Genomic DNA, 25,621 nt, shown 5'->3' on the forward strand with positions numbered 1-25,621 from the left:
TGCACCGAGGTCAAAATAACTGACGGGTTAACCAAAAGTGTCCTATTAAAAACAGTAAATGTCCTCCAACCTGTACTATAACGATTAGTAAATTAGTGAGTTTCCTTCATGAAGTGATAATGCCACTAAATGTCCACTCACATTATCCTTAACATCCAAAGATAAAGCCTTTCATTAACATGCAACATTGACTTGTCATCCAATTAAATTCTATTTTATTTCCATTTGTTATCTAACTTGTCTTTAATTAGTGATTTTGGCCAAGTAATGAGAACACATTGAAGGACAATAACTTTCCATTTGGGTAGTTTTAAATCTCCATTAATTTCCTTGTTGTCTATTTCCATTGGAATTAATCCCATACCTAATATACTTACCGGGATTTTGATAAATGGAGTTCACATTTGGTGAAAAAGTAGAAGCTAATTTGTGACTATTATTAAAGTCAAAATGGAAAACCTTGAAAATGAGTTATGTACTTAGCAAATAACACTTTTTAACATTCTCAAACATTTTGAATGTACTGTGGATACTTTACAGTGATTTTGATATTATCTTACGATAAAACCGGTGAAAAAAACATGAGATACTAAACTTGCTGACTTTGAAAACTTTTGAAAATTACCATGTACTTACTTAGCACCCTAGGTGGATTTATTTAGAAAGGCAAAAATTGAGAATGTGCGTGCTCAGTAAGTACTAACATCACCTTTATACATTCAAACTTTTGGGATAATAACTTCCCATAGAGTTGATTAATTTTTCAAGATGTTAGCATCATTACATTGAACAAAAAAAAAGAAGATGATTGTCTCTGAACTTCAAAACCCTACAAAATTATTCCCTGCTGACACTATCTTTTGTGGTATTTTTAGAAGAACATCTCAAAAATAACAATCACAAATTCGACAAAATAACACCCAAGATATAAAGATGTTATGATCCCCGCAAAATAACAATAAACCATTTTACCAATACCCACGCAAATTATTTTTGAAACACATGAGCAATCGGATCCACAATATTTCCTTCCCTCATCATGACCTTAACGTCCTGGAAATTGCAACTGAAACAGATCACTACAGTGTTCATCGCCGCCGACTACCGCATCAGTGAACACAGTGTGGTTGTTCAAAAGGGGTTCATTTATAATCACTTTACGATGTATTCAACTATAAAATTCCTAGAAGTATGCTCCAATTACCATGGATACCAGCATAGTGATGTGATGAACCAAGTGACTAGGCATTCTCAGTCATCAGTTTTGTCATATAATATCAGAAATGGCGTACGAAACTGTAATCGAGCTTGATTACTTTATATCCACCCACAAATCTCAGAATTCATTTTTTAGGTACAATATATTTCCAAAATTTGTTATTTCACTCATTTGTCCATTCCCGTGTCATATATATTTGAAATAAAAAATGTAAAATTCTTTTGAAAGCACATCGTGCTGTGAAACTAGACAAATATTCAAGCCACATTTATATTCATTAACTGTTGATATACATAAAATCTTAAATTCTATAAAAAAATATGTTTTCTTCCCTATTCTTCACACATCCAGTTCATCAATAATTATTTTCCTTTATCTAAATAAACAAATGCATTGACTTCTCCTAGTTTTTTTAATCAACACAAAGTTTCAACACCATTCAGTACTGTCAACTTGATACGTTGATGAATACATCACCTTCACACAAAATGGCTATAAATGTCGACATTGTGACATTTTTAATCTCTGAACTGAAGATAAGCTGCAGACACAACTGCCAGGCTATTTGTTGCTTTGATGCAGAATACTGTGAATTGGGATTGATGTCTTGCCTTGTACTCAGTCTGGGTGTCAAAAACTCTTGTCTAAAACCTTGCCATTGAAAGAATTAGTTTAACCATCTTCATTAAAACAAACTTCTCTGACTGCTAGGTTGCTTGAATTCATTTGACTCCCTAGTTAAATGAAAATAGTTCAACCCCGTAGACTAGACGACATGTATCAGTATTCTATAGGTAACATTAACCTAGCCTGGAACCATGTCTCTTTCAAAATACTTTTAAATCAGCTCTCTCCATGGTCTGCACTGTCTATCTATGTTACAAATCACTTTTCTCTCCATGCTTTGTGCTATCTATGTTACAAGTCACTTTTCTCTCCATGTATTGCGCTATCTATGTTACAAGTCACTTTTCTCTCCATGCTTTGCACTATCTATCTTACAAGGCGTTGGCCTTTAATGCAGGACCTGGCACAGATTTTAATTGCTGGTACAGGAAAGATTGTATATAAAGGAAAGACAATTGCACCCCATGTGATTTGGGGTCAGTGATCAAAAGTAATCACAGCTTTTATCAAAGCCCTACTTTAAAAGGAAAGATTTGGAATCAGAATAAACAGCAATTATTCTTATTTCCATTTGACAAGACAATTACTGGATAAACTTACCATTTTTCAACACCTTGTCTTGTACTGACTGCACTGATTGGTATGTGAATACTTCCTGTGGAATACAAAGAATGACACAAACTACATAAATCTGTTACAAAGTGATCAACAAACACAATCTATGATTTCAAGGCTGTAAAAAAATCTTTTAGAACTTCACATGTATCATGTTTACTTACCGACGTAACCATTTTTGTCTTTCTTTTTCTTCTTCTCACTATCTTTGTAGAGATGTACACTGATGGAGGAAACATTTGGAAGACTCCTGCAAAGAGATAAATAGCCACAATTATTGGGGAATAGTCACTCTCGTAGTCTTGGTGAAATAAGCAAAATATTGTAACCCTTAAAATGTTAATATCACTTCAAGGTAGATTGCACTTCGGGGATGATTTTCATTGGAAATTAAATTTCTTTAATTCTCCCCAAACTTTGCCATATGAAAGCTTGTTCCTGATCCTTCTGAAAAATCACAAACATTTGAGGTCCAATATCTTGATTTCAAGGAAATCATCAATCTTTTACTTTCGTTTATAGCACAGCGGCCATATTGGATGGCGGCCATATTGGATTCTAAAATGACTAAATTTTGATATCATTTTGACCGCCATTTCAAAAATGTGTATGGTGACCTTAGATTTTTTTTCATGATTTTAACTGAGAATAGGTTGGAGTTTTCTTGACAAAACTAACAGCAAAAGTTTACAGTGTTTATTTTCATTTTTTCGCTGGAAAACATGAACATGGAAATAACTAAAGAGTAAAATTGCCGTTTTGTATCTTAAACACAATACACCAGACTCAATAATTTGTAAAATCAGTCTTTGGGAACTAGAAGAAAGTTACCAAAATTGGCAAAATGTGTGGGTTTAAAGTACTTTTCATTGCAGTTTTTTGACAAAAGGTTTCAGTTTATTTTGATTTCCTTCTTGAATGTTTCTTGAATGGAATTAAATTGTTAGCTCTTTTCCTTGTCTAATTTCTCACCTACAAAATTCAGGACAAAACTGAAAGACACACAAAGGCATTTATCCCCCCTCTAACAGATAATAATTGGGCAATTTACTTGTAGGTATAATGAGCTTTGCAAATAACTGAAAACAACACTGACATTTTCAACGAGTCACTACATCTTACCATGGCGATCTTTCACATTTTACAAAATAATGAGTGCCAATAAACTGTTATTTCAGCCAATCAGTTGCCTAGGGAATGTGTGTAAATGTGTCGCGTAAAGTTTGCTGTGTGTCATTGCCCTGGTATATGGTGTATATATTGTGTCTAATGCACTTTTTCTAGCTTTCTGTATAACACATGACATCCTGTTCAATCAGCTTTCAGTAAGTTAGGGGGTCTCATTGAATGACTGCATACAATGGTATGGATATTCTTGAATGAGGAAAGTAAAACTTTTATTGTTATGCAGTTTGTTAAAGGTGCTGACAGGAATAAGTGAGAATTAACAATAAGATAGGGATACTTATAGGAATTGACATCACTTTGAGAGAATGAGCTCCAGCAGTAGTAGAAAACATAGGTCTTTATCACGTGACAGAAAAAGTTTAAGAAAACAGAGTATCTTAGGTGTACTTACTTAAATTGGAACTGTTCTCCCCAGAACAGCATTTCTCCTTTGATTTTTGATGAGGTTCTTGCATAAAGTTGCTCATCAAGACAAACTTCACAGAAGTACCTAGTGGGAGGAAGTGAAAGATCTTGTCAAAATATCAAAATTCAAAATACTAAAAATTTTTGACAAAAAAGTGTCTATCTCTGTATTAAACATTATGACAATATCTGTATTCTGCCTTAGTATTTTCTTTTCTTGAAATCTGTCAATTTATAAGATAAATTTTAATGGAATTTCCCTGCAGATGATCAAAGGTGTCATATATATACAAATATATGTATTGGCAAAAATGAGTATATAGGTACTCTCTATTTCGTCATCACATATTCATTGGACGATTACAGAGTCTGACACTGGAGATTGCACTTTCATATATAAATTGCATTGGCATGCCATGAAAACTCTTTCTGTAGAAGTATCACAAATTGATTTGGGGTTACCCCTATTTGAGATAATCTGGATTTCCAGTTTTTCCTATTTCCCATAATCTTGGTTTGGGGTTACCCCTATTTGACAAAATCTTGATTTGGGGTTACCCCTATTTGACATAATCTTGATTTGGGGTTACTCCTATTGACAAAGTTCAATCCGAACAGACCTACATTCTTGGTTACTTCTATTGATGTACTCACAATTCAGGGTTTACTTTTTGATTTGGGGCTACCCCTATTGATGTACTCACAATTCAGGGTTAACTTTTTGATTTGGGGCCCAATTGACTCACTTTCGATCAAAGTGTCCCATTTTAATTTGGGACGTTACTCCTATTGACTTACTTTTTCTTTGCTGGAATTCCTTTGGCTTCAATAATGGATATTTTTAATGAATTCTCTGTTCTGTGTTTTTCATCTCTGTTAGGCTGCATTGTATTGCGTAGGCTGAAATCAAATGAGAGTAAAACATGTCACGAATCAATCTCAACACACAATTTTGATTAGGAATATGTTTCTAGCTCATTAATTTCCATATATACATGGTTTTTCTTTTCTACAAGCTTATTAGGTAGGGACCTATGGCAATTTGAAATGTCAGGATATAGAATTACATAAAGTATAGCCAGGATCATTAACTTTCATATAAATCACAAAATACTAAGGATGATAATATCTCATTTTTCTAGGAAATGAAGCCTACGCAATTTCGAGCGATGTTTATTTTGTGTAGAATTTACAATGTGGCTTAAGGATATTTGAGATTATACGGCACTTGTGAAGTAACAGTGCTTGCAGGGATTTGATGTTGTGGGTCAAGAGATTACTATTTTTGTGACAATTTTAGAACTCTAGTAATGACGGGGAGGGGGGGGGATTCATGTAGGTGGTCATTATATTAACTTGGCAATAGAGAGGAAGATAGGTGGTCTTTTATAAGCCTACTAATAGAGGGAGAGATAGGTGGTCATTAATGACCATATCTATCAATAGGGGTGCATTCTTTGGAAAGGTCTATTGTCATTCTGATGGATAGATTCATGGGCAAACATACTGGCAAGGTCTATTGCAAGTTACTTGACAAGATTATTACTAGCGGGTGCATTTTCTGGAAAGAGCTGTTAGGAATGATGGCAACTCTGTAGATGGGGGTTACATATTTAGGTATATTGTGGTTGCCTTAGTAACAGCGTATCACTAGACAGTGCACAGCTGATGGGTTCTATTGTAGTTGTCACAGCAACAATGCATTACTTATGCACGCATCGCCTGGAAAGGTCTGTTGTAGTTGCCATAGCAACACTGCATCATTAGCGAATGTCTCTTGTCCACCACACCTAAATTTCCTAAGTGACTTTACATACAGATAAAGCCCTCTTTCATCAAGGTAGTAGTTTCAATTCAACAGAAATACGTCTCGTTATATTTCTGTTGCATTTTGCAAATCATGATTGATTTTTCCCCGAAAACATAAAAATGATTTAAACATGACAAAATATAACAGATGTCTATCTCCAAATTGTAAAAACTAATTCTGATCTACTACAGCAAGACATTTTAATAACGTCATTTCCCAACGTCTCGTGGGGAATAATAAATCTGACATTGCTAACTTGTGGACTTACAGCTTGACAGTATTACCTAATATCGGAAATCTTAAGTAGAAAACTTCCTACTTTCAGCTGTACACATCCCAGCTGAAAATGCAGGTAGTCATGGAAACCATGAATCCGACATCTCTAATTAAGGCTGCTGTATGTGTAAAATTTCAGCACTAAGTCATATCAAGTTTGTTTCTAAAGTATTCATGATATGATAGAAATGCCGATGTAATCACAAGGCCCTGCCTCAGTTTTATGCGTTACAAACAAAGACACTTACACTATTCTTGTATTCATGCATTCAATTTGTGACGATATGGGAATACCCTACTTATGTTTCTGTGTGATTTGTGTGCTGTTTTAAGTCATTTTTCCATGGTGATCATAGTGAATGCTTGTGAGAGATACCAAGTCATTTTTTTCATGGTGAACATAGTGAACGCTTGTGAGAGATACCAAGTCATTTTTTTCATGGTGAACACAGTGAATGCTTGTGAGGGATACCAAGTCATTTTTTTCATGCTGAACATAGCGAATGCTATGATGGCGAACATAGTGATTGCTTGTGAGAGATACCAAGTCATTTTTTCATGGTGAACAAAGTGAATGCTTGTAAGGGATTAACAAAGTTATTTTTCCATGGTGATCATAGTGAATGCTTGTGAGAGATACCGAGTCATTTTTTTCATGGTGAACACAGTGAATGCTTGTAAGGGATTAACAGAGTCATTTTTCCATGGTGATCATAGTGAATGCTTGTGAAGGATACCAAGTCATTTTTTTCATGGTGAAGATAGCGAATGCTTGTGAGGGATGTTTAACATTAAGGCTTAAATTTATGTTTTAGTTTCATTTCAAAAGAGTGTCCCCTATGTGCCAGGTTAGATTCCAATGTATAGTCAGTATGTGCAAAATGGTCACTATGCTAACATCTCTGTGACTTTGTTCTTTTTCAACTTAGTCTTCACTGTGCAAATATCTGTAACTGTTCATCATACATATATCTAAGTGACTTTATTCACTGTGTAAATTTTGATGTGACTAAGTTCACTATGTGTACATCTCTGACTTTGTTCACTATGCTTACATTTCTATGTGACTTTGTTCCATTTTAATAAGTGTTTGGAATATCTTCATAACCGTGTGACTCTGTTCACCAAATTCACTCTGTGTACAATGTATACATCTCTAGTATGTGACTGTTCTATTAAATATACACCGTTATCTCTGCTAGTATTCCAAACAGGTTTATTCTATCTCTACATGACTCTGTCTTTCTTAATAACATTGTGTCTCAGTTAACATCTATTTTAATCTACAGGTAGATACTTAATAACTTCTGCACATCCTTTTCACTTATTTATAATCCTCAAACTTATTACAGTGTTTTCATGTTCAGTTGTAAGTACCGGGGTAGTTAGTATATGTCTGTTACGTTGTGTCTCATCGGCAATCTTAAGGATCTCATGAACTACTGTGTCTCATCTGGCATTCTTACAGATCTGAACTACTCTGTCTCATCTGGCGTTCTTGAGATCTTTCCCTGAATGTTAAAAGCTGTATTGATGCTTTTCCGGGGCTGTCTGTCTCTTGATGGTAATTATTTTATAAATATCTTGCATAGGGAGGAACATGTCTGTCTTGAGAAAGGAACAATCCTGTTTGAATAGTACTTAGAAAGTATTAGGTCTTACCGGGTGTATTTATTAGTCTACGGAGAGCAGGCCTTTCATGTCTAACTTGGAGAACTTAAGTGAACTTTGCATGGATACAAAACACTTAAGACTTATACAGAGATCAAAATAAGCCATCTATTTCACTCTCTGAACTTACAGTGTATAGGGTAACAAATTTCCATTATATTGGTTAAGAGGCTTGTGATGTATATGTATGTTACTTAACAATACATAAAAGTTAATATGAGCAGAGCATCTTCTTGATTGCCAAAAATCTGGTTCTCAATACTAGTATTTTAATATTTCATTTGCTTGCTTGTGAAAAAAACATTGTAACATTTCCTTTGCATGAGCTAACTTTAGGTGACTTGCCGCAAATGAATGTAACAACTATATTTTTAATTTTTGTCAAGCTAGACAGAACATTGTCAGGTTTTTGTTTTTGTAGAAAACTGAATGTTTTCAATAAACCCCAACTTTGTAGTTTTTCTAAATACACCAACCAGTTTTTGCAGCATTCATAGGTCATTATCAGGTCAGAAAATCAAACATTTTCATCTATGAATTCAAGAAATCTTCTCTCTGCTTAACAGACATGAGAGGGGTTGACTGGTGAGTTTGGGCACCCCGTCACAGCATACCTTACAAACACCTCATAAAATATTTTTTCATCTTACCTTTCAATCCATTTTTCTCTTTCAGAAGCTGATTTACAGGAGTAATATTTGGTTCCTATAGAGGAAGTGATCTGAAAGCAGTGATCTTGTCCTAATACACTGCTATGTAACGGCTTGACATGAACGCTGTCCATTGTCAAGTCTGACGCATCCATTGTATGTCCATCTGATAACAGGGACTCGTGGGACCTGGAAACTTTGAATTTATGTGCTAAAAACGGCCTGAAATTAAACAAGCAATCAACGATTTATTAGAATAATGTTATAGGGCGATGTCCAACAACTTGTCCATCTGATAACAGGGAATCATATGGGACCCAGAAACTTTGAATTTATGGGCTAAAAATGGCCTCTAATTTAACAAAAAAAATCATCAATTTATTAGAATAATTTTATAGGGCGATGTTCGACAACTTGTTCTTCTGATAACAGGGAATCATGAGACAGAAACTTTGAAATGATAACCAAAAAAACCCAATGCTTTTTAGTTTTTTAAACCAGGTGTACAGAAAATGACTGATTTGATGTTGGAATGTAAATCCTTAACCATGACAAATAGCTTTCTTATTTTTGTTTTTTTGTGAGTATGTAAAGTTCTCCATATAGAAAGGAAATGTTTAGATTGTAATGATCAGCTTAAAATGATGAAAATATATGCCGCGATATCCCATGGGTTGATTAGAGGACAGATGTTACATGTTTCAGGAAAACACCAGATCTCTAGAGTACTACACACTACTTCCTTATGATATCCACCGTCAATATCTACTCCATTTTTCTTCGAAATCCTTCGAGGCAAACAGCACTTTAGAAATCTCAAGACGCCATATTACATTTATACATGTTACCGCATATACACAGATTCAAATCTCGGATGAATACGATCGACTCTGTTTTTGTATCTTATTACTATAAGTTTGAATATCTTGCTAAGGTAATACCACTAGCGTAATCGCTTTATTTTGGATTGCACATTGTAAAGGTGTCAATGTTTTCAAAAAGAAACTGTCAGCTAAGATGATATATATATACATTGTGGCATATTCCTTTTCAAATAATGTGCATTGAGACACAACAATGTTGATCCGAACAAAGTTGTATTATGGGATATAGTCAACTATATACATTGAATACTATTAGTAGACAACGGCACTGGCATTGTAGCATCTGATATGTACTCACTCAATAGTTTTATTATCGGTTTTCTGGTTCTAAGATGCATTGTGCATGCGAGATGCCCGGCCGTTGTGCATGCGAGATGCCCGGCCGTTGTGCATGCGAGATGCCCGGCCGTTGTGCATGCGAGATGCCCGGCCGTTGTACATGTGAGATGCCCGGCCTTTGTGCATGTGAGATGCCCGCCCGTTGTACGTGTGAGATGCCCGCCCGTTGTACATGTGAGATGCCCAGCCGTTGTACATGTGAGATGCCCGGCCGTTGTACGTGTGAGATGCCCGGCCGTTGTACATGTGAGATGCCCGCCCGTTGTACGTGTGAGATGCCCGCCCGTTGTACATGCGAGATGCCCGCCCGTTGTACGTGTGAGATGCCCGGTCGTTGTACGTGCGAGATGCCCGGCCATTGTGCATGCGAGATGCCTGGCCGTTGTACGTGTGAGATGCCCGGCCGTTGTGCATGCGAGATGCCCGGCCATTGCTAATATGTTGTTACATTTACGCTCAAAATGTCTTCATTACACTTACTCAAGGTCGAAACTAAAAGGTCACGATTGACTTACATGTCTTCTTCTTCATACTGTTCTTCCTTAATATTTCTTATGATAGCGCCTTTGGCATCGATTTTGGCGGCACTTTTTGTTCTTTTTAATGCAGTTTTCATACGCTTCGGTATAAATCCCTGTAAAAGAAACAGAACAGTATGTATCAATTGATAGAACATGACCCCTGCTGTCAGGTGTTCCCACAAAAGGTGAACATTTGCCTGCGAGGTACATGTAGTATTCTATCATACAGACTCAACTTGTAACTAGGACACTGAATTTTATGATAGTCAGTTATTCAAATTGTTAAAGTCACACGAGTTTTTTCATGAAACGACTGCTACCTGTATTATTGGCCATGTCTTAAGTACATTTTTATGCACAAAAACATTAATTCAATGTAATTTTTTTCAGCGATTTGCCAGAAAGAATGACACATTGTTTGACAATATTCTCAGAAGACGACTATTTAGCATATCATATATATTGCATAGGCATAAAAATATTAATTTTGCATTTTTCTAAATAGAAATTCAGCAGAAAGAATATACATGTAGTTAAATATTGACACTATCACTGAAGGGACCATTACTTCAATCATTCAACATCAGCATAAAAATATTCATGTAAAATTTTTTTTAAAACTAATTTGACAGAGAGAATGGAGTTGATTTTTATTCCCTATTTTGGAAATTTTCTGAAGGATTGAGATGATATTGATATGCACATCATATACCATATTTGTAATGAGATTGAGATCCAGTAGCACGTGAAATCTATTTCAGTGTTTATGCTTGGCTATCAGCTATGTCTCTATGCATACATATTCTTTTACTTTCGTCAAATGGTGCTGCATACTGAATATTCTCAAATACATACATCAATTTTTTATGATAAGTAATGTATGAACCGATGTTTTCCTTTGAAAAAATATTCCATATACTACCATTATATCTTACTACTTTCATCAAATGGTGCACAATAAACATTCAAATACATACATCAATTTTTTGATAAATAACGTATGTACCAATGATTCGTTTTAATTTGAAATCATAAATGTACTGTAACTACTCATTGACAAAAGTATTGAAACACATAAGATGATTTGAACTTAATCAATGGTAACAGAATTATATCTGTAGCTCATTTACCATAATTATTTGAAATTTATTAATTTACAAAATGTAATGTTTCAAAATTAAAAAAAAAAGTTGTTGTACATAACGTGTCTTTTTACAGATAAGGCAATGATTTTTTTTCAAACTCATAAGTTCTCCACAGGATGCAAATCACACTGTGGTAGTGATATTCATACTATAATAGACCTTGTGAGGTGTGAATACCTATGTGGTGTACACAGTGGTATTGCCATGAACGCTTTCAGTTTTCTCTGTGCCTGTTTCGTGAATGGCGTGATTGAAAGTGCAGCAGATTCCGACCGCATGCCTAGTGCAATATCAACTCAGTTGTGTATGTAAGACTGCAAAAAGTGAATAAGGGCATGCAGAGTACAAATACAGAACTCCACAACGTGCAGGAGGCCAATGTGGTGTATTCCGAGTACAATTATCTGTAAGTGCTTGCAGTGTTCTCTGTAGTCATAATTCCTGACCAGGGTAGTGAAATTTGAAAGTGCAGGAAGAAAACACCACAAGCATATATGAATGTAATCTTCATTCAGTTATATTGATGTATTGCAGCCAAGATTAGTGATAACATTGTGATTTGCAGCAAAAGTAGTTAGTATATTTTACATGTATCTATGTCAGGATATGGCAAGTCATCTATATGTTATTAAATCTGAAAATAACTATTGCAAAGAGATACTGAAAAGCATGAAAAATTAGAAGCATTGTGCAATCTCAATTCAATTGTATATTTATAGCGACAGAAAAGTGATAATGACATTTACAGCAATTGCATTTGTTTTATCTAGTACATCTGACTATGTTAAGGACATGGCTGGCCAACTGGGTGTTATAATCTGAACACAGCCTTCACACAAAAACAAAGTGATAACGCCATTTACAGCAAAGTACAACTGAGGACATGGCTGGCCTAATATGTGTTAATCTGAACACAGCTATTGCAAACAAAGTGATAACGCCATTTACAGCACAGTACAACTGAGGACATGGCTGGCCTAATATGTGTTAATCTGAACACAGCTATTGCAAAGAAAGTGATAACGCCATTTACAGCAAAGTACAACTTTCTATCCAGTAAATTTAACTTCAGATCTGCAATCTACATGTCGATTATGATTTCTAAAGACAGACAGTCTTTACACTACAAATTTCATTAGTGAATTGACTTCGCTGCAATTCCTGTGGGAGTAGCCTGACCAATTCTACCTGCAAACTCTCTCTAGTATAATCCCAACACACAATGTCCATCATTTCCTTGTCATTCCTGACTCAATTTTCCATGAACACCTGAAATGGACTTGTAAATGTTATAACCTTCCACAAAGCCGATGACATTTTGATAAGGCTTTCACAGCCTCATCGACGCAAATGCCCGAGCTTCCACATAAAAAGCTAATCTACCATTTAACTTTATACTTTTTTTTTCTATGAACTTTGATAATTATGGGTTTCTGAATACTTGAAAAGAATATGTGTATTTGAATTGACCTAACGCTTTCTATGACAGACTGTAGTGTTATTCTCGCTTGGAGATTTCAATTAACAATGATATTACCTCAGAATGGGTTATCGGTTGGAGACTCGCATTTCAAGTATCTTTCATTTCATGGAAATGTCAGCGCAGGAAATGAAGCCAAAGAGTGCAGGAGAAATTAATTCTTTTCTGTAAGAGTACACACATTTTTTCTTCTCATAATCGTAACATCACTCTAAAGTGCACCTTGATTAAAAAAGAACATCTCTAATTCCAAAAGCTGTATATTAAAAAAGTGAATATAAAATCATTATCTATGTTAGCGGCTTTTATGGAGAAACTTGATCAGACAATTCGTTAGCTGTTTTCATTAAGAAACTAGTCTGATTACTCTGAATGCCAACTGTGGTCTGTGAGTGAAGGTATAAATTGTAATAATACTGTATATTTGCATATCAGTCAAAACTAAAACAGCTGTACCAAATGAATATTAATGAGCGATGACGACAGCCTGTCAATTTGTGATGAATTACTACTGACGTGCACCGTTGCGCTTCACTCACCATTGGGGTTGAACAACATTTAACGCCCTGGGGTTGAACAACATTTAACGCCCTGAGCAACGGGATTGACTAGACTGGGATTGTAGTAAGTAATACGGTCCCTGTCAGGACCTAGACTGCAGGAAGTCATAATCTAATTTTAGATTGGTATACATATGGCAAAATGCCAGGCTTGGTAGGGGAAAAACAAGAACAAAATCCCCCTAGAAACTCCATGAGGAGTATATTGTTACTAATTGCATACCTGTACACATTACTTGTAGTAATTAGTATAACAGTTATCTGAACCTGAAGACCAATTACTTCTGTCTGTAATTGGATATGATGAATGAATTGCTAATTACTCAGAGGGCTAATCAAGTAACACACTCTGACTACAGCTACAGGGCCACACTGGCTTTTACATATTCATGAATTTTAATCACGTGTGCACAGTGAGCACTTTGCTATATAATCGAGACATTGAAACATGTTTTTTTGTTTCAAAATATCCATGGTTTTCACACTTTCATGGCAACGCTTATACATATATTCATTATTTGTGTCTTACTTGATATACATAGCGTGCACTTTGCTGCATAATCAATTAAGAAGCAATTTTTTTTCTCAACTGCCCTTTAAAAAAGAAATACTTTCAAGGCAAGTACGTACAACAGATTTTATATAAACAATCCTCAGCGAAAACACTGTGAACAGCAATAGGTAGTTCAAAAGTTTAAAATTATATTTCTGAGTTCCCATTTTTTTATTTTTTAAAATCTGGATTCAGTACGAAAATCTTGGCTTAGATTTGGACAGTTGTACCAAATTTCTGTCTTATGTTACTGTGATTCATCACCCCTAGTAAAACCAAATTTCTGTCTTACTGTGATTTGTACCCTTAGTAAAACACACACAAACCCCATCTCCTTCAATATCATGTACATTGTGAGAATGAATATTCATGGCCTCTAGGTTCATACTTACATGTAGTAATGAAAATTTCTACTCCATGTCAAAAGGAATTTTTTGACTCCGTGAGTAGAAATTTTCATTACTAATCATGCATATATATTTTAAATGCACTTGGAAATTTGTCGTTTTCATGAGAAATGTAAGCGTGCTAATTTTCAAAATGAACATTCAGTCTTGCCTAGATCTATATATTTCATACTTCTTTTTTACGATTTCTGTAAAGTAAACGTCACTGCTTCTAAGTTCCATCATGTAAACCTTAACACTTACATGCATTTCAAGTTGATTACATCTTATACAGTGAGAATAACATGCTTTGACATTTCATTTTGTTTGACACCCACATGAAGTTATAAAAATAGTAAATAAACACAAGAAACATCATTTTTCAAAAAGCTGAATTCTAAAGGGTTCCGATCAATAGAATTTGAGAAGATAAATGGCATGAAAGCAAACGTGACTGAAATATGAAAGCTGTCAGATATAATACTGCGATAAGGAGTGTAATATTAGACAAATATGAATATGATTTTATTGATGACTTTTATAATAGCAATTGAGGTGGTAAACAGGGGACATTAAAGCTATCCTATGAAATAGGATTCATTCTCATGATACTCAATAGTTGCATTGAATTTGTACCAAACTAACACTTTAGCATTTAGAGAATGGTAAGAAAGAATGTTTGTATACCTGGCTTGCTTTTAACAAATACTTATGTTATTTCTGGGTTACTCATTTCTTGTTTTGTTTGAAGCATGACGTGAATGACGTAAGATTAGATAGCTATTCTTTTTGTGCTTTTAAAATAGTGACGTATGTTGTCTGTTCAATTAAAGTACAGACATGTTTTGCACAAATGAGGAGATAAATTATACTATTTCAATAACACGATGTAATGAATTATCAATGTGCTTGGAATTTTGAATAATTTTCTAATTCATACTAAAATAAACAGCTCATTTATTGTGAAATATACATACAAATGTATTTCTTACAAATGTACATATCTCGACCACCTTTCTGAGTGGTAACCCCCCCCCCCCCCCCCCCAAAAAAAAAAGGCGGTACCAATATCAGTGTTAGCCATGAGAGGTATCCAATCACCCTCAAACTTCCAAGTGATGCCCATTTCCCCTGATTAGTGTTGAACCCCCCTGTCCCCTTCCCCCAAACTCTCTGATGTTCATTCCCCCTCCATGCAGCTCCATAACTACTATGGAGCAGTGCCCAATCTTTGTCATGTGGCACCCATTTCCCCTTGAGTACTTTAAAATGTGCTAATGGAGTTGAAGCACCACTGATCTAGGTTATCAAAGTGAAAAAAAGGAAGACTCAAGGAAATACTTACAAACTTGGAGGGTGACCCCTCTGTGTCCATGACAGTCACATGGGCGGAAGTGGTAGGAGCACTCTTCCGCCGTGCTCTACTTCTGCTTTCATAGGCTGGATCTATGATAAAACAAACATACAAAATATCAGGTTAGAAATCTGACAGCATTATACAGACTGATACACATGACAAGGATAGGCAAGATCCAATCTACAAACAAAAGACAACATCTATGTTATTTAGTCCCCTGGTAAACCTGTGATATTAAACTGAAACAAAGCATAGAATGATAAAAGGAGATGAACAGCATACGTCTCAACAAACATTCTGAAATTGAGTTCAATGACGAAAATATCCACCTGTTAAAAATTCACTGTTGAAATTTTTTTCAGTTTAAATAACATGGAGGACTCTATTTATACAAATGGACATAATTTATCAGATAACACTGAAAAAGATAACTATTAATTTAATATATGAGTTGATAGGAACGAGTCTTGCACATGTACATGTATGTGTTTGTATAAAACAATAAGGTGCAATGTATTAGCATGGTTAAGTATATGATGAAAACCAAACTGACAGATTCATCACTGCATATGCTTATCAACAACTCACTACACACGTTTATGGTGAGCAATTATGAGAGTTCCCTAAATAACAAAGCTGTTAGTCTAGACCCAATTATACTGGGGCAAGGTACATAGTTGTATTCATTGCGCAAGTAAATGGGATATTATGTGTGATCTATCAGGCTCCTGATATTAGGTTAGGTTTTAATGCAGGATGGTACCTAAACATGTATGCCCCAGGTAGCTTTAGACTTTACTGATGTATACATGATATATATCTTCACTGAATGCCCCTATAGTAATACAGCTTATAAATAGGTGAAGAACAAAACAGTGAAAAGCAAAACGACTAAATCTATGACGAATGCAGACATTTATTTTCTGACATCCCTGCTTGGTGTTAATAATAAATTAAATGGCTATTTTTAATACCATTTGATAACTCCTGCGGAAATCATAATTCTATGTCTGTCAAAAATCTGATTAGTTTTAGCTTTGTTACTCAGGAACTGATGGAAATATTTTTTCCCTTGTATTTAATTGACATGGAAAACTACCAACGCCTGTCTTTCTTCTTCTTCTTTTTGTTTGATAATTGTAGATAAAATAAAATCCTGATTAGTCTATATCTGCCAAATCTCTTTTGTTTCATGTTTGTTTTTCAGGAAATAAATTTTTCCTCGTCTTAGATATTAGAGGAAGTTATTGATGTCGATGTTTTTTCTTGAAGATGAAATCAAATTGTTATCAGTCTACATTAATCAATACATGACTGACTACTTGATAGAAATCACGTGAGCAGAGACGTCAGCACGATAGTTAAAACTTCTAAAGTTTAGGAAGTCTGGAAATCTTTGAAAGGATCGTATAAAATGGAACTCTAAAAGATTACAATTTTTGAAGCAGCTGTAAAAGTGAGTTATCTGACAATGATTATCTGTAACATAGGAGACAGAAGTACTTCTCTTGAAATGTCAATTTGCAAGGATGTTAAAATGCTGACACAGCAAGATTAGGATAACAGACTAATTTGCTTGTACAATTAGAGGAATTGGCCTACCATGACCCTTGCTTACCTTACAACTAAGTACAGATTATAGAATTCAAATATTCAAATTACTAGGTTTTTTAACGTAATACTCTTCTCAAAACATCTTTCTTTTATCCCTCCCACCTTCCCTCCCTCCATCCATCCATCATCTATCGATCTATCAATCTCTTATTCAGTGCACTGACAACATTTATAATTCCCATCTTCCCATTATCCCTCCCTCCTACCTTCCCTCCGTCCATCCATCATCTATTGATCTACCAATCTCTTATTCAGTGCACTGACAACATATTTATAATTCACCATACGACGAGACAAAGTTCATGGTCAATCCATGTACAGCACTGCATGTAAATTTAATTACAGAGTTAACAACATTGCTAAAAATAGACCATTCCTAAACATGTCCCATATGGCTTCTTTGCGACATTATTTCATAAAAAAGAAAGATGACTATGATTGATTAGTGATGCAAACTTATAATCGTAAAGATGAATAGATGAAATATTTATAAAAGTTCCAGCTTATCTGATGAATTCATTCATCCAAACTGTTTGCATTGGGATGACATAAATGAGGTTTCGAATGTGAATATGATATAACACAAAGAGGCTTGAAGCTACTACTACTAGCTGACGTTAGAACATTTTTTGAAATTGTTCTGTTGAATATAAAGACTTACGCATAAATATTGTACACCCAGCACAGTATTGAATTACCTACCTGTAGGTAAATGTAACCATGTGAAATAATAGCAATGGGGATATTATTAGATCTATCACTTCACATCAACTTTGAATTCAATACCAATAATTACTAAAAAAGCAATTCAGCTAATCTGAACTCTTTCCAGGAAAGCTTTGGTGTATTTTTAAAGGGCAAAACTTTCAATGGCATAACAATTAGAAAGGATTGGAATAGAATTACTTCGTTTTATCAGATTTCTTCTATCACTTCACAGATCCACTTCAAATTCAATATCGCAGATTAGCATTGAACTTTTAGAAATAAAGGCTTGAATTGATGTATATATGCATGTGTATCTTTTAATGTGTGAACATTTCAATTGATAAAGGATTACATATTACTGTACTACTTACGCCTTATTAGAATTATTCCATTTACTTCAATACAAAGTATCTACTTCAAATTCAATATCAAAGACTTGAAAAGGGGTAATTTAACCTATTAGTATTGAACTGTATTTTTTAAGGTGCAAAAATTTCAGTCTGGCGAAACACTTTATAGAAAGGATTTACTGTACTACTAGGTTTTATTAGACTTATTCCATTTACTTTGATACATTGTATATACTTTGATACATTGTATGTACTTTGATACATTGTATATACTTTGATACATTGTATGTACTTCATATTCAATATCAGTGCCATTGAACTGCTTTTGGTAATGATTTGGTGTATTAAAATTTGAATGGGCCAAAGATTTCAATGGCAAAAAATTAACTAAGGATTACAAAAATTTAGCACTACTGGGGCTTTTTACAAAATATCTGCATGTGTATATATGCTAGAGTACACATCAGGAACTGAACAGATACAACCAACAACGTCTACACTTTGCCTTTCTGTCACATCAAACAAATTCAATCATTTCCGGAAACTCATAATTTGCTTTGCCAGTTATGTTTGGTATTTCAACATACAAAGGGTTAAATAGTTTATACCTATGTCAAGTATTAGCACACACATGTATTCTGTTTTATAGAAGGATTTTTAGCAAGTATACTATAGTCCTGTCCCAACCTGGATTGATTCAAAACTGATCAAACTTAATAATTCAGTCAAATTGGTTTGAAACTGGATTTTGTCCCAACAGAAATGAGCAATGGATTTTAAACCATCCTCTCCTGTGGAGGTTTTCAACTTAAAATCGTTTCAAACTTGTCTTAGTGCATGTGGTGACAGGAGAACAGATTCCAATTCTATTTTGAGCAGATTCAACATTCCACATTGGGACATGGCTAATATTTAGTATTAAGATATAAAAATTGGGGTTTTAGGTTTCAAAATATTTACATTTTGGGCTCTTAATTTCAAATACAAATTGTACGGTACTATAAAGCATGAAGAAATGAAAACAGACTTTTTTTTGTATTTACAAAAAGAATAAAAGTTGTACCTACAATTTTCTTGCATTAAAAATATCTTATGATTGCAACTTGCACTTTTCAAATATAAAGTGCAATTAGCATATCAATTTCAAGAGATCAAAGACTGAATTTTTTTGAGTTCAAAATATTTGATCTATTTGGCTTTCCTTTCAACCACAAAATGCAATAAATGAATAATTAAGTATTAAGGGATGAAAATATATTTTGTTGTGCTCAAAAATAATTCCAGTCTAGTGTTGTCCTTCTTTGAATCTTTCCCATATCTCTAACTTTTAAACATTTTACTTGTAAATTTCTTTTGGTATTACAAATTAAAGTATACAAATTATTTCTCATCGCTGCTTAATAAAATATGCAAATATATGACAAACAAACAAACAACTGATGACCTTCTTTAGATGTACATAATTTTTACTAAAAACTATAATACCATTTAATACATGTAATGGTTTTGTATTACCTGTACATTTACTGGGAGGTTCCCACCAAAATTACAGTAAATGGTACGGAAAGCGATTGAAGTTTTACCAGAGCTTACCTCTATTATCGGAGTTTACGAACCTTAGTAAAAACATTGGAACACGCTGAAAATAAAAGCTGCCTAGGAGAGGTATTTTTTATGAAAACACACTATACTGTACTGTTAAAGCACACTCATTGTATATTCAGTTGTAACAGCTAACATCATGCGGGCACGTAACTAGATTAGTTTTAATAGTGAGTGAGGCTAACACTTGGTGATCAAATAGAATTAGGATTCTTACAGGTGTGTACGTACATAACCGTTCTATAATGGAAACAGACACGTCGCATAAACCTGTACTAAACAATGGATTTGTGCTAGAAAACCATAAATCTGAAAGGCTTACTAAACAACGGATTTGTGCACGAAAACCAGACAAGAAAAGAAAAACAGATCAGACCTAATAGATGAAGATACGACAGCACTCCATCAACGGATGGTCGATGTTGACGACGACCGAATGAAAGCGGTGACGTTTTCTTCGGAGACTGCATGTTGGAAACTGTGTTGGCTTTCTTCCTGATGTTTGGAGACCAAAATGTGTGGAGTGACAAACTATGTACTGAAGACTGCACAGAACAGTTACGACAGTCAGAATCAATGAGAATGCAGGATTTGTAAGGTTTTTGTGGCGATGTTTGCAGTGACAGGAGCCAAAACATATATAAAGTGAGAGACAATCTACCGAGGACTGTACGGAACTGTTATGACAGTGAGAATGCAGTATTTCTAAGGCTTTGTGGCCAACTCTTCAGAAGATGATGAGAGATCCTTCGGTATCAATCTCCCTATGGATTTCACACAGAAATAATCAACATTGTAAACCAATGATGTTTCAAAGTCACCATTCAGTCACGACGTTGTTTCCAAACCTATCCAAATCTGTCTCCAATCTATCAATCACTATGGCAACGCGATCCTCCATTTTCCTGGTAATATTTCCATGGAGATGAGGATATCATGCAACACACACCTCAGAAGTTGGTTATCCAATAGAACTGGAGAACGAGAGGTGACTGTTTCTGGACTCAGGAACGGTTGTGAAGCCAGCAGTTGTGAAGACTGAAATTCATAGCTGTCATGAAAAGTAGCACTGAAAGGCTTGTTCAATGCATTCATAAGACTAGAAGGGATCTGTTAGAGTAATACGCATGTATTATCATCATTGGAGTCTATCCTATAGCTTCACAATGTTTGAATGCAGAGATGTGACGGGGGATAAAAATCGACGCTTCCATCACAGGTATGATTCAAATGTTCATTAATACAGTCACAGTGCAGGGTGTGTCCGTAGTAGCCTCTGACAACAAGTAACAATGTCCCCATCAGAATTATCTGTCGAGTCACTCTCCCTTATTTTAAATGATGCTAATTTTAATTTTTTTTTTGCTATAATCTACAAGATCATTCCATTCTAAGTTATAGGTGTGTGCAGCAGCAGTCTGCGAGCTATTTTCACACATTGTAATACATAGCACCATTACTTTTACTGCATATTACTCTAGTCTAAGTGACTGACCTTTTTCATAAATATTTTATCAAAAAATGATCATTTACTTGAATATAAGTGCTGGTATAAAACCATATGCAATAATGCACAAAGTTGAAAAAAAAAACTAAGAAAAGGAACTATTTAAACTGAGTATGTAGAAAATACTTGATATTGCAAGTGACATCCAAAACAATGCTGATTATCAAATTATCGACCATCGGTGGAATGTACCATTTTAGAAACAGGGGATACAGTATTGCAATTATACGGGCACCATCCTGCAACTTTTCTACATTCTTGCATTTCATTATGCAAATTCAATCATTCTAAAAACAAAATTCTTAGTATACAAGTGTTGAACTTTCTCTTTAAGTTTAACGCAATACTCTCCTGATCATTAATCTCGATACAATTTGACAAGCAGAGGCATGAAAGTCATTATTTTTATGGCTTTGCCAGAAAAGGCCATTATTTCTACTCCGACCTTCATTTTATTTCAATAAGTGAGTCGTTACAGTACTACTTAACTTTTTGTAAACTGAAACATGCCTAGAATAGAAATATACATTCTTTCATCAAGCAAACAGACTTCCAGATTCCAGATTGTCTAAAACACTTGAGACATCAAGTAGATATACGGAAGATTATTTTCACTAACAGTTTTACCATGGGAAATGATTACGTCAGCTGATAACAACAGCTTATACATGGAATATGTTAAGAACTATGTAAATCTTATAGATAACACATTTTAATACAAGACTTAAGAATGATCCATCAAGTATATCATTGTTATCTCGTCACATTTTTTTACACTGCGTAGATTGGAGTCTACTCTAATTCTGTCTAGTTTGTAAAACTGATAAGCTGGTGTTTGAGATTTCTGTTTTAAAATTGCATTTGTCAAGTTTGTAAACTGTGTACACCTTTTTTTTGTTAAATCGGTTAAGATCAGATCTGACACTAAAGCACTTTAAAGTGTATCATGTGACCATAACCCCCCCCCCCCCCCTTTTTTTTTTCTCCCATGTTCAGACTGTTATACAAAATCATGGGCCCCATGATTCTTGGGTTTAATGTTAGGTTTGCCATTTTTCTAACTCAAAAAAACCATGAAAATTATTTCACGAAAACCAGTCATCAGAACCTCTGAAAACAAAATCAAACGATGTGCACCCTTCAAGTTTACCTTTTTTTTTTCTAATTTAAACAAAATCTTACTATAATTCAGCAAAAAAACTCATAATCAGATCATAAATAGATATTACAAATTACTATTAATTTATTAATGATCAATTACTTATCCTGTATGGTGCGACAGCAGCCTTGTAAATCATACTAACGACATGGGTCCCAATTCGTGAATATATATACTAGTATATACAACACCAATTTATGTACTCACACGATCAAATGCTTGTAGGCATACTATTTCAGCATTTATCTCAAAAACTACCAAAAGACTGTGAAATTGTTGGCTTAAGATTAAACTTTACGATTAGGATATAAAATTATATGATCAATACTATGTAAATTATTTGAGCCATTTTAGCTGGTCAGGTACAGGTGATAACATAGAACTATCATATTTATGAGCTTAATAATATATGCTATATTTAGAGAAAGAATTGCAATGAATGACCTTGCCACAGTAATCTGCTATTACTAGGCGCTAATATCATTATTATTATATGCTCTATGCACTTGCAAATCAGGTGGGAATAACTGCCACATTGGGTAGAATTTTATGAGTAGTCAACATGTAACGAGTTTAATATACACATGTAACCTGGAATTCCTATTGGGTTACTTTTTATCAATTTCGTACATTTTATTGAGTTTTGGAATGATTTAGAAGACATCAACGTTATACTAACTTATATATAGCCTTCATTGTAGGAAAGCGACACAAATGTTCAATTATTTCAATATCAAACTTTATCATCATAGACTTAAACTAATGGAAATATACATGTAACATAAATGGTTTGATGGAATCTATTGTTTTATTGCTTGGGATTTTCTGTCTGGATCTTAATATTTATCAATCTGGAAAAATACTTCGTTTGTACACAAAAAAACACACTATAAGTTGTGGAATACAGAATTAACTACATTTCCTTCCTTGCATACTATAGACTTTGTAACCTTTACATATATCATTAAAAAAATATATAAGGCAAGACTATCTATTACTAGCTACATCCCCTTGCACATATACTTAACTATACAAATCAGTCAGAATCTCCCAAGCTATTCTGTAATTTTTTAAGGAAAGACTGTAAGATATTTAGCTAAATTCCAATGTTATCTACAGGGCTTGAAATTAACCTTTTTCTTTGCGAGTCCGAGTGGGCTACCACTTTCAGAAAGAGGTAGCTCAAGGATTGTGACCTGTAGTCCCATGTTCATGAACTGAAAACAGATATATGTGTTATTAAAATACTTTCATGTCTGTAAATCTTCCATCCTTTAAATCATTGCATAATCAGAGTGTACTACAAGCTGCAAATTATGGTAGCCGAATAACAAGAATTGGTAATCTGTGGACGCAGGACTGCTATTAATTTTGAGCCCTTATCTAGTTTGACTTTTTTTCTTGAATTATTTAATATAGTATTGCTGAGTAGAAACTAGGTCAGTATTTGCTGATTAATGATGTCATTCTCCCGGTCAACTCACAATACCTGCAATATCCCTTGATATAAAATAAAAGTGTAACAGCTGGGACCTTGCTGAAAGATGAACAATAAACAATGTATGTCCTGCAGGGCATTTTCTGATGAGATCACCGATTATGCTGGTTATAAAAAAGAACTGTTTATCCTAACACTTATTTAAATCCGTTGCAATCTTAAGACGGTAGGGAGACCTACTTTCAGCTATTCTATGTTATATTCAACTACAGACAGTCTCATTGCTATAGTAACACAGAGTAATATTTTTGACATAGGCTGCAATTCATACTGTAAAACTCAAAGATCTACATCTCGAACGATCAATTCTATGTCCTATTCATGATTACAGTGTAAAATACAATGATATTTTCCAAGAAACGTACATGATTGTAGTCATATCTTCATTATTACTGAGAATGTTACAAGCTATGATCCATACTGTAAAGCTCAAGATCTGCACTACATCTATGACAAATTTTACACCCTATTAAAATTTACAGACAGTGTAAATGCGATCATTTTATGATATTTTTCAAGGTCTAACATTAAAGACATATCTTATATTTCTGACATAGTAATATAATGGAATTTAGCTCTGTATGTTTAGAAGTATGTGTTATTGTCCTACGAATTAAAGTCATAAATTGTAAATGTCTTCTGTTATGAAATTATATTAATCAGAATAAATTAATTAAACTTCATGTAACTAAATGATCTTCATGTAACTAAATGATCGAAAAAAAACCACCATACAAATTGACACGTTTTATGGCTGTTTATTGACATCCCCAATACTGAATGGCAAAGAAATAAGAGTGGTCACTAGAGGGCGCTAGATACTCCACGTCTAAACATACTTGTGAAGTCAAAACAAAATGTGATATGGTATTAATTACTTATGGGTGAAAATTAGAACCAATTGTTAAAATCATGACCCCAAACAGCAAAGAATACAGAAAGTGCTGCTTTTCCAATAAACTTATTACCACTTCCTTTGAATCACACTTCTATAAGTTCTAAATACTCTCTTATCGTCATTTTCTGGTTTTTGCCACTGTCTAATTGCATTGTGACCCTTGTGACCTAGCAATGAAACCCAGCCTTGTAATGTTTGCAGCAAAGCAACAGCAACACAGCAGGTTTTGTATGTACTCACACTTTGATACAAGACAGCGGTATTTCATGTGACGTGAGTATAAGTGGTTTACATGTTTGTATAAAGCACACCCTAGCTGCAGGCATTGCTACCCCCCTATATGGTGCTACATAGGGGCCAAGGCTTCGTAGTAGAATATACATGTATGGTTGAATGACCAATGCAGTGAAGTTTAAGAAAAGTTATCTTGTTCCTTGTCGTTGCATATACTGATTTTGACCAGCTGTACCTATTTCATGTGATGCTTGCAAAGTTAACAAAGGCTCAGTTTGAATTAGGGTTAAAGGTTAAGGCATGGAAAACAGTTGTCTGGTACATGTAGCAGCTATAGAAAAAGTTGGTCCTGAATGAAAGATTAA

At 34.4% G+C, this 25,621-nt stretch overlaps 1 protein-coding gene across 6 annotated transcripts in view; it reads right to left on the reverse strand.

Annotated features, from left to right (window-relative positions):
* Positions 1-25,621, reverse strand: part of LOC144441377 (ras GTPase-activating protein nGAP-like) — a 166,169-nt gene that overhangs the window by 31,943 nt on the left and 108,605 nt on the right. For all 6 annotated transcript variants that reach the window (XM_078130938.1, XM_078130934.1, XM_078130935.1 and 3 more), the window contains exons 2-8: positions 15,675-15,775; positions 10,200-10,318; positions 8,462-8,683; positions 4,853-4,954; positions 4,041-4,139; positions 2,626-2,711; positions 2,447-2,501 (exon numbers count right to left, since the gene is read on the reverse strand). In XM_078130938.1, the coding sequence (XP_077987064.1) occupies positions 2,447-2,501; positions 2,626-2,711; positions 4,041-4,139; positions 4,853-4,954; positions 8,462-8,683; positions 10,200-10,318; positions 15,675-15,704 (713 nt within the window). In that variant the 5' untranslated portion in view covers positions 15,705-15,775. The remainder of the gene's footprint in view (positions 1-2,446; positions 2,502-2,625; positions 2,712-4,040; positions 4,140-4,852; positions 4,955-8,461; positions 8,684-10,199; positions 10,319-15,674; positions 15,776-25,621) is intronic.

The sequence above is a fragment of the Glandiceps talaboti genome, chromosome 10 (genome assembly GCF_964340395.1).
Source record: "Glandiceps talaboti chromosome 10, keGlaTala1.1, whole genome shotgun sequence".
NCBI classification, from domain to species: Eukaryota; Metazoa; Hemichordata; class Enteropneusta; family Spengelidae; genus Glandiceps; species Glandiceps talaboti.